The 15,275-nt window shown below is 39.1% G+C and overlaps 2 protein-coding genes across 2 annotated transcripts; one reads left to right on the forward strand and one right to left on the reverse strand.

The window, feature by feature from the left end:
- The first annotated feature begins 5,825 nt into the window (after positions 1-5,825).
- LOC126610124 (AP2/ERF and B3 domain-containing transcription repressor RAV2-like) lies at positions 5,826-7,150 on the forward strand. Its single transcript, XM_050278107.1, has one exon. The coding sequence runs from the start codon at positions 6,106-6,108 to the stop codon at positions 7,069-7,071; it is 966 nt and encodes a 321-aa protein (XP_050134064.1). The 5' UTR covers positions 5,826-6,105; the 3' UTR covers positions 7,072-7,150.
- A 1,183-nt stretch (positions 7,151-8,333) lies between these two features.
- LOC126612004 (uncharacterized) lies at positions 8,334-10,053 on the reverse strand. Its single transcript, XM_050280292.1, has 4 exons — positions 9,715-10,053; positions 9,497-9,627; positions 9,354-9,429; positions 8,334-9,270 (listed from the first exon to the last, which is right to left on the reverse strand). The coding sequence occupies exons 1-4, from the start codon at positions 9,959-9,961 to the stop codon at positions 8,612-8,614; spliced, it is 1,113 nt and encodes a 370-aa protein (XP_050136249.1). The 5' UTR covers positions 9,962-10,053; the 3' UTR covers positions 8,334-8,611.
- Between the last annotated feature and the right edge of the window lie 5,222 nt (positions 10,054-15,275).

A 15,275-nucleotide genomic window follows, 5' to 3' on the forward strand; every position in this document is an offset into this window, starting at 1 on the left:
CATCCCATTTGAAAGATGTGAAATGTGGCATGCTGAACTCGCGTGGAGGCTCTGCCTACTCGATCTCCTCCGTGAAGGGTGACCTGCTTATGTTGGTTATGTTCCGTCGTAGTGCCTTGTCGGTGACCTCGTTGGTTTGGAAATCATGTAATCGCTTGGTCAAGAGTCTCTCTACTTCTTCCTGAATTTGCCTTTGTTAGGGTAGCTGAGCTCTCGGCTGCCCCCAGTCATGACTTGCTGGTCTAGGCTGCTCTTCCATGTGTTTGGCTCGTCTATGCCGCGGATGCAGTGCATGTGGTGCGTTCCTAGTAGGCGAGCGAGTTCTTCACAGGCTGCTGGTTGAACTTGAGCTGGATTGAGTGACTGCTTCTCTCCATCTGTCGTGCTGCTTACTCTGATGTGAGGTGGAAGACGCTCCTTGTGGGCTTAGCTGCGAATAGACACTTTGCCCGGAAGGTTGTTCATGTTGACTATCGGAGTATGACCCCAACCGTGAATGTGTGCTCCTCCGTGGGCCTAATCGAGAGTGCATGCTCCTTCGCGCTCTAAGACGGGAATGTACACTGCCCAAACGTTCGGCTCGTGGCTGGTCGAGTGGCTGCTTGCCAGGACACTGCTGGAAATGTTCGTCTGCCCTTGTCCTACTTCAGGATACCTCGTCCGGGGCACGTTGGATCCCGATGCGTTGCAAAAGTTGATTCACCAAGGTTGTCTGTTGTGCAAGGGCGCTCGTCAACTCTATGACTTGTCGAGACAAGTGTTGTTCGCCATTTGGATTGGAAGAGCTTGGAAGGAATGCGTCTCCTTGGGCAGTGGAAGGGTGGTAGACTCCGGGCGTGAGATTTGAGTTGGGAAATGTCAAATCCGCGAAAAAATATGGTGAGAATGCTCCCGGCTCGATGGTAGGTCCAGATGGTTGAGATAGTCTTGGGCCGACTTGGGCTGCTTGGAAAGCCACGGGAGCAGTTTGGGCCTTGAGAGTGGGTTGCTCGTCGGGAGCAAGCTGCTTGGCAGGAGCAGGTTGGGCAGTGAGAGTGGGCTGCTCGACGGAAGCAGGCTGGACCACGGGAGTAGGTTGCTCGTCGAGAGGAGGCTGGGCCACGAGAGCAGGCTGCTTGGCAGGAGCAAGCTGGGCCACGGGAGTGGGCTGTTCGACTGAAGCAGGCTGGGCCATGGGAATGGGCTGCTCGTCAGGAGCAGGCTGCTTGGCAGGAGCAGGCTGGGCCACGAGAGTGGGCTGCTCGACGGAAGCAGGCTGGGTCACGAGAGCAGGCTGCTTGGCAGGAGCAGGTTGGGCCGTGAGAGTGTGCTGCTCGACGGAAGCAGGCTGGACCACTGGAGTGGGCTGCTCGTCGGGAGCAGGCTGGGCCACGAGAGCAGGCTGCTTGGCAGGAGCAGGCTGGGCCACGGGAATGGGCTGCTCGACAGAAGCAGGCTGGACCACGGGAGTGGGCTGCTCGTCGGGAGCAGGCTGGGCCACGGGAGTAGGCTGCTCGTCGGGAGCAGGCTGGGTCACGAGAACAGGCTGCTTGGCAGGAGCAGGCTGGGCCGCGAGAGCAGGTTACTTGGCGGGAGCAGGCTCGGCCGCGAGAGTAGGTTGCTTGGCGGGAGCAGACTGCTTAGAATGTGATGCAAGCGAATGCGAGGCTTGGGCCCGGGCCCGTGCAAACTTGGATGGCACGACTTGGGCCGTGGCCTTGGTGTCGTGAGCCTTGGATGGCACGGCTCGAGCCGTGGTGAATGCACCATGGACCTCGCCACGGGTGGCTACCGAGGTAGCCACCGTGGTGGTTCCCATGGTGGAAACTCGTGGTGGTGGTGCTGCTCCACTTATTGTCACATTTAGCCTCATGGATCTCCGCAATCCCATTTCTTGAACATTAGAATTTTCACTCGTGGAATTTTCTAAATTTCTAGCCATTATATTTTGCTTATACGTTTTATCAAAGAACCTTTGCAAGTAAAAAATTCTAATAAGAAGAACGTATGAAAAATATTCAAATAGACTAGAAAATAAAGAAAAAACCTTTTTGTGCGAGAGTCTTCTACGAGTATGGATTTCAGCTCTCAAAGAAAGCACCAATTTGTGGATGCAAATTTCTTCCTCCTTGATCTTGGACGATTTTGCACCTACAAAACAATTAACACCTTAGGTTAATGCCAAGAGCCTCACGCGCCCACGATGAATGGGGGGGCTTTGGCCGAAGAACTTCCGATGCCAAAGTTAGAATTTAGAGAGAAAGAGTGTTTAGAGAATTTTGGGATTTTTGCCAAAGTGTTGGAATGGGCTTTTGGTAGAAATGGGAGCATATATATAGGGATAGGAGGTGGCTTAATTTAGCAATTAATATATTAATTAAGAATAATATATTAATTGGTTAATTATCAATATAAAGGGAATGTTTTTATGACTTTCATGGCATGATCAGCTAATCAATCAAATAATGGTTGAAAAGATTAGCTAACCAATGTAAAAAAGGCAAATTGTGGTAGGAAATCAAAGGGAATGGCCGGCCCCCATTTTGGAGAAGGACCAACGGCTTTTAGGGTGATTTTTGGCTTTTAATTGATAATTTAATTGAAAATTAATGAGTTTATTAGGTAATAATCCCATTAATTTGTCAATTAACTCAATTTATGTGGAATATTTGGTAGGTTATAGAATGGTTATTTAATTATTTGGCTAGGAAGGAAAGTGAGGTAAAAATATATGAAATGAGATAGGATTTGAATTGTTACCTCTTTTGGAGCATTTTTTAATTGGTTGAGGATGATTACCCACTACTTGCGCGTAGGAATCCCGTTATACCTCAAGGGTATTTTTGTCTTCTTTTGTCCCAAAGTCCACGTGTCACTTAGTGAATATTTTTGGCTCCACACGTGTGACTATTGAATTTCACACATGAGATAACCTGCTCTGATACGATGAAGAAGTTGAGGTTCCCCCATAGAACCAATTGGCAATATAGAAGGTTGCTTAATAAGCACATGCAAGGTCTCTCATTTCTCAATATAAAATTCACTCTCAACATATTTCTTATGTTTCTCTTCAAAATCAATGTTTGAGAGCCTCTTGAATCTTGATATTTGCCCCAGCGAGATAGATTCGGAAGTCTCAAGTGGGATAAAATTAGCCCAATTCCTTCCAATGTAACAAGCAAGAAACGATTGAGTTTCATTTTGTTTTGTGTTGAACAAAATCATACATATATATAGAGAAACATATTATATATGAAAATGAAATTCATACAGTAGAACCTAAAGCTGGTGTTTCCAAAGCAACTTAGTGCAGTAGTTCCTTCCTATCACGAGTTGTATACGACATATGCGAGAAAACATAGTGAAAATTATTTTTACACGTCTATTACCTTGTGCGCATTTACATTCATTTTTGTCCCTTTTTTTAAATTTATTTAATCTACAAAAGAAGAAAATGAGCGGACGTAAGTTCATTTTCGAAAAATAAAAGAGTGTGGATAGTTAATGATAAAAATGTTATTATTTTGAGGCTGAACGCGAGTTCATAGTTTCACCGAGGACGAAACCGCTTTTTTATTTATTTATTTATTTTTCTTCGGGAATTGGTTCCCCACAAAAGAGAATGATGACCGATATTTTGAAACAACTGTAAGACAAATAACAAAGAAACTTACATAGTAAAGAATCCCAAATGTGCAATATCTATTCAGAACACTCCACAAACCCCAGACAAGATGGACCATCCTGTTTCTGCCCAGAAACTTCCAATCTGGATAGAGTAATGAGCTATTTTGTACCCATCTTATGCGTTTTCTAGTTGATGTGTGTATGTAGCAAACATCACACAAGACTAGGGTGGTCCATTTTGTGATCCTTTAGACTTTGATAATTCAATCTTTGGGGTCGGATTCTTAGATTAAAACTCGGTACTTCTTTCACATGAGAGATCATAGATATAACTGTGGAAGCCCTTGCAAACCGATTTTTGGATTGAAGCCCAATATGCAAAACAAAGTTCATGAATGCATAGCCCAAACCAATATATAAATGGTCAATGTCCAAAGTATGGGGAATTAGAACTCAACTGGTTAAAAGTATTTATCAATTCACTGGAGGTATTGAAGGATTAAATATGGAGAAAATTGCGGCACTCCCCACTATTTTTACACATGAAATCGATCAATATTTCTTTGGTGTTCTCCTTAAGCATTACAGGCTATGGGGCAAGAAGCTTTAACATATTCCCTCAAAGAGGTTGAGGCAGAGTAGATAACTAAGGGTGACTATTCAAAGTGGCGTCTGGGCTTCACCTTAACCCTGAGAGAAAAGTTGGATGCACCACTCATGGAGGTCCTAAAATTTGAGTTCCAAGAAAAGCAACAACGAAGGAAATACGAAGCCCTACTAGTGGGACACAAATTGGTGCTTGAGCTCCGATCCTACATTTGACCCCTCAATTTCGCTTGGATGCAAAAAATAAAATAAATACAATGAACTTTGTAGATTTTCATTATCAAAATTTCGTTTAAAGCAATTGGTTTAGCACCCCTCCCACAAAACCACCAATCTCATCTAGCATTTTCTCAAATATGTATTTACATCTAGTTTTATATGTCATTCAGTTTGACAAGTATATCAACAAGATAGAAAATATTGACGCATCGACCATATTAACATAGAACACTCAATTATTTCTTTCATATCAAGTTTATTGTCAATATTGTCAATGTACGTATATCCACTGCCAATGTATATATTAGGTATATTGAAGACCAGGAGAGAGTACAATTTTTAAAAGAAGGCTTTTCTTAATGGTTATTTTCAACTAGATTTTATGAATCATTGGCCAAGCCAATTCTTTGAGCTGAAAACTCAAACGATGGATATGACAATTGATTCTGCATTTTGGTCACAAACTCATGCATTCATGCACATATATTATTATATATCACTACACAATTGAATATGTTCTACCAAATGTTTTACCTGGGAATAGCAGGTAGCTAGCTAGATTCAGTTCATCAAGTTTTTGATAAAAGTTATAATAGTAATTCTTCTCTTGCCAAATGCATGCACTGACAAACAAACCAGACCTGATACAGCGAAATGTGGGATAACCTGCCATATGTTGGGCAAAGGATAATATTTTGCAATCCTAGTGACTTTCACAACTACCAAGTGTGAACCCTATTTACAATAAGACAAATATCCCTTATGCAATAACCAATCACAAAAGGCCACGTACGTATTGAGCCAATCAAAACGTGCCACGTCCAGCCTAGGAAATTTCAACCTATCCCATCCGATCGAGGAACATCCCCTCTCCCCCACATTAAATACCTAATAAACAAGCGCTGCAACAGATCATAGTACTGTGGTGAAGATACTGCGAGATAAGGTTTGGATGGGACAAGGAAAGCAAAAGCCAAAAGGAAAGGGCTTCAAAAACTCAACACATTGGAGGAAGATTCTCTGCCTTTTTACTTTTCGTGTTCCTTTATATCTTTTTATTTGTGTAATCGCGATTAAATTATATCAATATTTGATATTATTATTTATTTTTATTTTATTATTTTTATAAAAAATAATATAAAAAATTGACGTGATTTAATCATAACGCAGAAGGATAAGAAAAGTGAGAGAGCAGAGAATCTGCCTCCCAACACATTATTATTCTGGAGATGTGAAAAGCAGGCAACTAGGGCACCATGAGATCAGATCAGGTAAGGTTTTAATAACAGCGGAGAGTTCGATCAAGGGGGATGAATTTTGCATAAAAAAATGTAAAAAGTTTTAGTTGAACCCATCAACTTGCTCAAGTTGGTCTTACTTTAAGTACACCATCCCACGCATCGACACAACTATATAATATACCATACACTCTTCTCATATTTCAGGAAAAAAAAAATGAGCCTCCCTATGAGCTTCAACCCTATATCAATATCAGAAATACAAGAGTTCAACTCGTCTTCTTCTTCCTCGGGATAAAAAAACCCTAGTGTCTGAACCTCCTCCTTGTCAGCGGCTGGATCGAGTAAATCTAGATACCTTTCACTCTCTATATGTAGTCCCTTCCATTTACTTTTGTTGTGCTGTGCTGTTTATTAACTAAATTTAGTTGGACCAATGCATGTGATGGATTGCTTGAATGAGAGCACGAGTGACTCATCAAATAATGGGGTAAAGGATGCAAGTTCTAACAAGTTGCCTTCTTCTAGGTACAAGGGAGTAGTACCACAGCCCAATGGTAGATGGGGGGCTCAAATATATGAGAAGCACCAACGTGTGTGGTTGGGAACCTTCAATGAAGAAGAAGAAGCTGCTAAGACCTACGACATTGCCTTGCTAAAGTTCCGGGGACTTGCTGCCATCACAAACTTCTGTCAGAGCCAAATAAAACCCTACATAGAAGATGGCAACGAGGCCATTTTCTTGGAATCCCATTCCAAGGCTGAGATCGTTGACATGCTTCGAAAACACTCGTACGTCAACGAGCTTGAAATGTACAAGCATAAGTTGCTGAACGCCGGAGTTCGTGGTGGTGGTCGAAAGCGAAGTAAGTGTCACGTCGATCCAACTGACGCGTGTTATGAGAGGGAGTTGCTTTTCGAGAAGGTGGCGACGCCAAGCGACGTAGGGAGGTTGAATCGTATGGTGATACCAAAACAACAAGCTGAGAAGCATTTTCAGGTTCATGAGAGTGTAGAACTGTGTAAAGGGGTTTTGTTGAATTTTGAGGATGAGGAAGGGAACGTGTGGAGGTTTAGGTATTGTTATTGGAGTAGTAGTCAGAGTTATGTGTTGACCAAGGGATGGACACGTTTTGTGAAGGAGAAGAAGTTGAAAGCTGGTGATGTTTTGAGGTTTCAGAGATCGGTAAGGGAGGATAAGAAGCTGTTCATTGAATGTAGACCTAGAAACGTCGATAGTCTGCGGTTCAGAGAGATACCTGCTGGGCGGGTTGCTGAGCCTTTAGCGGCGGTTCAGGATGATGGAGTGGTGAGGTTGTTCGGAGTTAACATTATGAAAACATGTAACAGTTGCATTGTAGACAATAGCAGGTGTTGGAGGCTTGGAGCTAGTTTAAGGTGAAAAGAACGAATTGTAATTCTACTGGGATGTTTATCTTTTTCGTGTTTTGTCAATGAGAAGATCCTTTTTGGTATGTTTATCATTATAATGCCATCGTTTTGTATCCAAATATATATCGTAACACAATAGTTAAATAAAAAGGGCAAACATACAAAAAGGAGGGTTCAAACTTCAAACTTCAATTTTGACACAAATTTTCTTTTGTGCGTAAACAAGTTGTCATGGTATGTTTAGATTACCACCTTTCACAAGTCCCTTGTAGAAAGTGATTGGTGTGATAGATCATGTAGAATAAAATTGAGTTCATTCTTGGGATTAGGCTTTAGGATGTACTAATTAATTGATAATTAATATATAATTAATTATCAAAAAATGGACCTTGGGGCTCTTGGGCTTGGACTCTAATAATTAAATTATTTAGGGTAAATTACAAAAAATTATTTGGTGTTGCGACATTTCCATACCCCATCTTTTAAAATTGACAATGTCACACCTCATCTTACGAATTTGTGCCAATATCAGACATCTGTCAGTTTTTCTGTTAATTTCTCCGTTAAGTGCTTACGTGACTAGAGACGGGACCCATTTTTATTAAAAAATTAATTAAACATTAAAAAATTAAAAAACAAAAAACAAAAAAACCAATAAAAACCCATCAACCTATGTTGCCCTCCCCAGATCCCTTTCTCTCCCACCCAAGGAAGAAAATATCGGTAATATCGGAAATATCGGTAGTCCGAAAACACGGAAATATCGATGGAAATATCGGTAAAATATCGATATCGATAAAAATTACATGGAAACCACGGAAATTGTAAGAAAAACTTGGAAATTTTTATTGAAACTTTGTAGGATGTTTATTTAGTCAATTATCTATTAGTTTATCACAAAAAATTGGAAAGAAATTCATTGCATGATGGATTTAACATTATCAAGTTGATTATATAGCGAGCTGACAAACATTGTGAGTGTAGAAAATATGTAGTAATTAATGAAAGAAGTCTAAACACACCATAATCATTTATATATAATGAATTAGTACAATATTTTACACTTTAGTACCACATAGAGTTTCTATGAGGTTCAAATTTTTCACTATCTTCATCATCTCTACGTATAGAATGAGTGTATTGTGAAGAGTAGTTATCAAATGATAAATCCCCAAAATAGTTTTGCATGTAATTGTTAACATGCCACCCATATGGATCCGAGATTGGATGAGGTTGTCCATGAGAAAAATCATTTGAAAATTGAGTCTGGGATTGTTTCCATGAGTCGCTCGATTCCATCCCAACAGGAATGGGATATGAAGGGTAGGGAAATGGTTGGTTATGAGTATAACCATAGTTACTACTTCCCAATCCAACAGAGTCTGAAGTTCTAGATAACGAGTCATCTTCTTGACTTGACAAAATCCCCTTGCCTCTTTCTCTGCGAGTATAGTCCTTCCCTATGGCACCAATTCCTGGTCCTGCCCGCCTACTGCCATGGTCATCATCATGTGTTGCATGCGTGAAGTTTGCCTCACCAGTGAAGGGGCTCATATATCCGGGAGGTGGTGATCCATAATAGTTTCCATATCCACCACCACTACCTCCAGCTCCACTATGTCCTTCATCATTCCCACCTCCGGTGGTAGGTGAGTCTCCTGATCTTGTACTAGAGCTATCATTAGTATCAGCACGATGTTGTGGTTGTGTAGGATTGGAAAAGGTGGAATTCCAGTGTTTCTTGGTCTTGGGCGCAAAAGTTCTTCCAAAGAGTCAGAGCTGCTAGATCCCACCTCCTCCTCTAATACTCTTTCTACATTTATCCCTTCATTACGTGCTTCTTCAGCAACTCTGGGAGCTGGGTTGCCTTCATCATCATCTAGATGAAGAGGTCTAATCCATTGAAAAAGTTGGTTACCCTCTGTATCATCATCTTCACCAACAATATCAAACACATCTAGTGGGTCCCCACGGTCGACATGATCTATTTCTGCTTCCTTATCTCGAATTTGAAGCTTCATGTTGTAGTAGCAATAAACTAATTTTTCCAAGCTACTATGAGCCAACTTATTTCTTTGCTTTGTGTGTATGAGTGCAAATGTGCTCCAATTTCTTTCACAAGCAGATGAGGAAGCTGTTTGTGATAATACTTTGATTGCTAACTTTCTCACAGTTGGTGCATCGGTCCCATACATGATCCACCATTCAGCTACAATGAAAAACAATGTTGATAAGCCTAATAACTCCAACAAATTCTATTATAAACTTATAGTGAAATATGTTTATACTCACTAGGAGACATATTTGTTCGAGCAGCAACTGATGTTGGTTCTCCAAAAGTTCTTCTTGCATCTTTAAACCATGTTAGCTGAATTCAATAAATCGTGTTAGTTTAATCCAACAAAGTAATTATTATAATTTAAGTAATTGTCTACCTCATTTCCAAATTGGCCAACTGCTGGTGATGCAGGGTCTAATTTAGAGTATACATTATGTACAGCACGTATAAGGTTACCATCATCTCCAACACCGGGTCTGTATTGGTATCGGGGATTCAAATAATATGCTGTTCAAAGAAACACATACTCTAATAAGAGAAATAATACTTATGCAACTAAAGAAACGAATTGCAAAATTATGACATAATTTATACCTGCTGCATGCAAATCGTGGTATAATGTTTTATACCATCGGTCTTCAATTATCTTTATAACCCACCTTGCACCATGTTTTCTTTCCAATTCATCCTTCACTACACGCATCAACTCATATACTGCCCCCATAGTAGGATACACCTCTGTGTCAACGATCCGTAAAACTTTGTAAAGAGGCTCAAACACTTGGCACACATGTTCTGATTGAGTCCAAAAAGCATGATCAAGCACTATACTTTCCACCATACGACCTGTATTTGAGCGGCTCAAATTGTGGTTGGCCCAATCGTCACTAGTGAATAGTTGCTTCAACCCTGCTTTCTTCTTGAGTATGCTGTCTAATGCAATATAGTTGGTGGCGAATCGAGTGGTAGATGGACGAATAATTTCTCATTTGCAAAATTCATGCATCTTTGCCAACAACCAACCGTGATTGTAAATATAATTTGTGATCGTTCTAGCTCTTTTGACCACAGTAGCAACATTCTCTCTCTTCCCAATTGCCTCAAACATGAGATCAATACAATGTGCTGCACATGATGTCCAAAACACATTATGATGCTTCATTAACTTTTTTCCAGCTTTGACAAATGCAGAACCGTTGTCGGTCACGACTTGGACAACATTATGCTCTCCCACCTTCATGATTACATCCCTCAATAATTTGTAAATATACTTGTAATTCTTTATATGGTCTGAAGCATCAACAGACTTCAAAAAAATTGTCTTTCCCTTGGAGTATACCATGAAGTTGATGATAGACAATCTGGTCGGGCCGGTCCATCCGTCACACATGATTGTGCAACCATTAGTTTCCCACTTTGACCTCAACTTGTTAACATACTCGCCAATGTCTTTATACTCCATATCCAAATATTTGTTTCTTATCTCATAGGGAGTGGGAGGTTGTACGGCCTGTTGACATCCCACTACCATATTTTTTAAATGATGTGACGATGCCTTCGCAGCAGGGACATTTTCATAGATAAAGAACTTGCTAATTAGACGCCCCATTCCCTCATTCACATTACCTCCAGTGAAATAACTCCAAACACTCTTTTGACGTGCTTTGGATGACTTATATAAACTTGGGGCTATTGGTGGTGTTGGTTGTGATTCTCTAAGACTGCCTCCCCGTCTCATTTGTGCACCACCACTTGTCCCGGAACCTTGTCCTCTATTAGGAATTTTATGAAGGTGTTCTCTTTCCCATGCTGACTGTTTGGAGGCACGTAATGCTTGTTTCAAACTGCGTCGTTCTTCAGGTCCCATGTCATCATCACATTCGTCCTCATCGTCATCATCATCACTGTCAAGCTCTTGGCCATAGACTTCTCCCCGTAGCCCAGCTCGAATATTTTCCATTCCCTGTGTTATCTTTTCCTTCTGCTGTTTTTTATTTTTTAATAATGTGCTGATGAATGCCTTTCACTTCTGGGGGGACATTATCGCATCGTTGGACATTTTTTGCTGGATCTAATCCACTAAGATGGTACTTAAGTCGTGTCACTCCGCCACTCTTCATTACCCGACCACAATATTTGCAAATTGTGCCATATTTGTTTCCGTCTATTAGGTATCCATGTTCCCAAGCTGGATCACGTTTAGTAGCTCCACTGGACATTGTATAAGTACCTACATTTATTTTTCATGAAAATTAAACAAATATTTTTTGGCCAAAAAATATAGTAGTGATGACGGTTATATAAGAGAACCTAAATAATAAAGTTATTCTACAGAAGAATTAAATATGAAGTAAAGAAAATGATTGTAAAAATTTAAGTAATTAAAAAAATAATATGGAATAATAAAACCTAATATTAATGAATAATAATCCAATTTGATAAAAAAATAATCCTAATATAAATGATGAATAATATTCCTTTTTGATAATAATCCTAATATAAATAATCCTACTATAAATGATGATAATTATGTTTCATGAAAATAATCCTAATATAAAACATAGTGATGAATAATATTCCTTTTTGATAATAATCCAATTTAATAATAATCCACTTTAATAATAATCCAATTTAATGAATAATCCAATTTGATAATAAAAAAAACCTAATATTAATGAATAAAAATCCTATTTGATAAAAAAAATAATCCTAATATAAAACATAGTGATGAATAATAATCCAATTTGATAATAATCCAATTTAATAATAATCCAATTTAATGAATATTCCAATTTGATAATAAGCCAATTTAATGAATAATAATCCAATTATCTTAAAAATAATCCTAATATAAAACATAGTGATGAATAATAATCCAAATTGATAATAATCCAATTTAATAATAATCCAATTTAATGAATAGTCCAATTTGATAATAAGCCAATTTAATGAATAATCCAATTTAATGAATAATAATCCAATTTGATAATAATCTAATTTAATTAATAATAATCCAATTTGATAATAAAAAAAACCTAATATTAATGAATAATTATCCTATTTGATAATAAAACCTAATATTAATAAAATAATAAATAACATTAAACATATTAAAATTATCCTAGGGAATAATTATACAACATTACTTAATTACTTAAAAAAATTAACATGTAATTGTTAACATTACTGAACTACTTACAAAAATTAACATGCAAGTATTAATTACTTAAAAAAAATTAACATACGAGTCCACACAAATTTATTTGTTGTTGTATAAATTACAATAATATAAATATAAGTTTGTAAACTTACCTTAAATATGGAACCCTTTGTGTTCAAGCTTTGGAATGGAGCTGGAATGACTTTGAAAATGGTAAGGGAAATAAAATAATAAATAACATTAAACATATTAAAATAATCCTAGGGAATAATTATACAACATTACTTAATTACTTAAAAAAAATTAACATGTAATTGTTAACATTAATTAATTACTTACAAAAACTAACATGCAAGTATTAATTACTTAAAAAAATTAACATGTAATTGTTAACATTACTTAATTACTTACAAAAACTAACATGCAAGTATTAATTACTTAAAAAAATTAACATATAATTGTTAACATTACTTAATTACTTACAAAAACTAACATGCAAGTATTAATTACTTAAAAAAATTAACATGTAATTGTTAACATTACTTAATTACTTACAAAAACTAACATGCAAGTATTAATTACTTAAAAAAATTAACATACGAGTTCACACAAATTTTTTTGTTGTTGTATAAATTATAAGAATATAAATATAAGTTTGTAAACTTACTTTAAATATGGAACCCTTTGTGTTCAAGCTCTGGAATGGATCTGGAATGACTTTGAAAGGGGTAAGGGAAATAAAATAATCGAAAAGGCTCTAAATGGCTATGATACTCGACCTCTTGAAAGAATGCAGCTTTGAAAGAATATCACAATGGCTCTGATACTCCACCTTTTAAAACAATATCGGCACACGGTTTTGAATGAAACCACCATCCATGGTCTGAAAAGAATACAAATTATAATTGTAAAAGTGAGTCTGTCAAATTGTCAAAATAATTGTAAAACTTGTCGGGAATACTGAGTGAGTCTGTCAAATTGTCAAAATAATTGTAAAACTTGTCAGGAATATTAAGTCAGTCATGTGTCCTCCTGACAGGAGGAACCCCCACACACACACACAAATGACACTTGGCACGCAACCACACACGCACACAACGCACGCACACAAACATCACACACGCAGACCACGACCTCAGTCTCTCTCTCTCTCGATCCTTCTCGATCTCTCTTCTCCCTTCTCTCTCCCACACACACACACACACAGAGATCTCCGATCTCTCTTCTCCCTTCTCCCAAACACACACACACACACACAGATCTCTCGATCTCTCTTCTCCCTTCTCCGATCTCTCTTCTCCCTTCTCCGATCTCTTTTCTCCCTTCTCCCACACACACACACACACACAGATCTCTCGATCTCTCTTCTCCCTTCTCCGATCTCTCTTCTCCCTTCTCCCACGCGCGCACACACACACACAGAGATCTCTCGATCTCTCTTCTCCCCTCCCTTACACACACACCACGGCCTTCTGCTTCTCAGTCCGACAATCTCGAATCCCTCTCGATATCTGGGTGTCGCCGCCGTTGATCGTGGTTCTGGCGAAGTCGGAGTTGGCTCAGTCGTCTGTGGCGGTGCGCCGCTGAACAAGTTTTCAGGTGAAATTCCATTGAAACCCTAAACCCTAAACCGACATCACATATGTTGAATCGTTTATTACCTCTTGCATGCGTGAAATTTGAAGTTTATATGTGAAATTGAAGTTAAAAATTGTGTTTTTACAAGGTTTTTGGGACGAAATCGGCTCGGGAATAGGCACACCGTCTCCGGCGTTCTTCTCCGACGTTTGGCTCGGAGTCCGATTGCACCGTTCAAAAAAATGTCGCGATATTTCCAAAATATCGCGATATTTGGCCAAAAACCATTCGGATACCAATTAAAATATCCATGTCCCGAAAAACTGATAATATCGGCAATATTTCGCCGATATTATCGGCATTTTCTTCCATGCTCCCACCCAACCCTCTCTTTCTCGCCTCTCTCTCTTCTCTCTCCCTGCAAATTGCATCCTTAAAATCCCAAAATCCAGAAACCATTCCCATCCGTCCCTTCCCCAACCTTCATCTCTGATCCCACCGACGACAACCCTACATCTGTCGTTGACTCCAACGATGACAACCACGACCCTCAATCGCCCCCAAACCCTAACTCAAGCCACAACCTCTACAACAACATTCCCTTCTTTTCCTCGCCCATGGAGTCTGCCCCTCTGGCACCCCGCTTGCCTCTGTCGCTCTTCCACATCTGTTTTAACCAAGACTAGGCATGCTTCGCTGTAGGGATGGACCACGGGTTCCGGATCTACAACTGTTACCTGTTTCGTGAGCTCTTCCGCTGCAACTTTGACAACGGGGGCAGAATCGGCGTTATCAAGATGCTATTTCGTTGAGACTATCGCGAACCCTAAGGGGCTGTGCGCGGTGTCGCAGGTGGCGGGGTCTCTAGTGTTGGTGTGCCCTGGCATGCAGAAGGGGCAAGTTAGGGTGGAGCATTACGGATCAGATGGGAATTTCTGGGTTTTGGGATTTTAAGGATACAGGTTGCAGGGAAAGAGAAGAGAGAAATGGTTGGGTGGGAGAGAAGGGGATCTGGGGAGGGGAGACATAGGTTGATGGGTTTTTTTTTGGTTTTTTGTTTTTTTTTTAATAATTTTTTCATATTTAATTAATTTTTTAATAAAAAATAGGTCTCGTCTCTAGACACGTCAGCACTTAACGGAGAAATTAATAGAAAAACTGACGGAGATCTGATATTGGCACAAATTCGTAAGATAGGGTATGACATTATCAATTTTAAAAGATGAGGTATGAAAGTGCCATGACACCAATAGTTGAGGTAGATTTTTGTCATTTACCCAATTATTTAATTAATTATTTTCGGATTTAATTAATTATGAATTTAATTAATTAATTATTTTTTACCAACTTACTCATCCTTTCAGATTAAGTCTAAAGTGTGGTGAAAGAACGCAGAAAGCAAACACCCATTTGAGAA

This window comes from Malus sylvestris, chromosome 17 (genome assembly GCF_916048215.2).
Source record: "Malus sylvestris chromosome 17, drMalSylv7.2, whole genome shotgun sequence".
NCBI lineage: Eukaryota > Viridiplantae > Streptophyta > Magnoliopsida > Rosales > Rosaceae > Malus > Malus sylvestris.

Bases quoted from the DNA above. Each gene is read 5' to 3' on its own strand.
- LOC126612004 (XM_050280292.1), bottom strand. From the start codon at position 9,961: ATGGTGGAAAGTATAGTGCTTGATCATGCTTTTTGGACTCAATCAGAA. The intron at 9,628-9,714 runs GTATAAATTATG...TTCTTTGAACAG, and splicing joins CCACGATTTGCATGCAGCAG to CATATTATTTGAATCCCCGA. The intron at 9,430-9,496 runs GTAGACAATTAC...TATTGAATTCAG, and splicing joins TTGGCCAATTTGGAAATGAG to CTAACATGGTTTAAAGATGC.
- LOC126610124 (XM_050278107.1), top strand. From the start codon at position 6,106: ATGCATGTGATGGATTGCTTGAATGAGAGCACGAGTGACTCATCAAAT.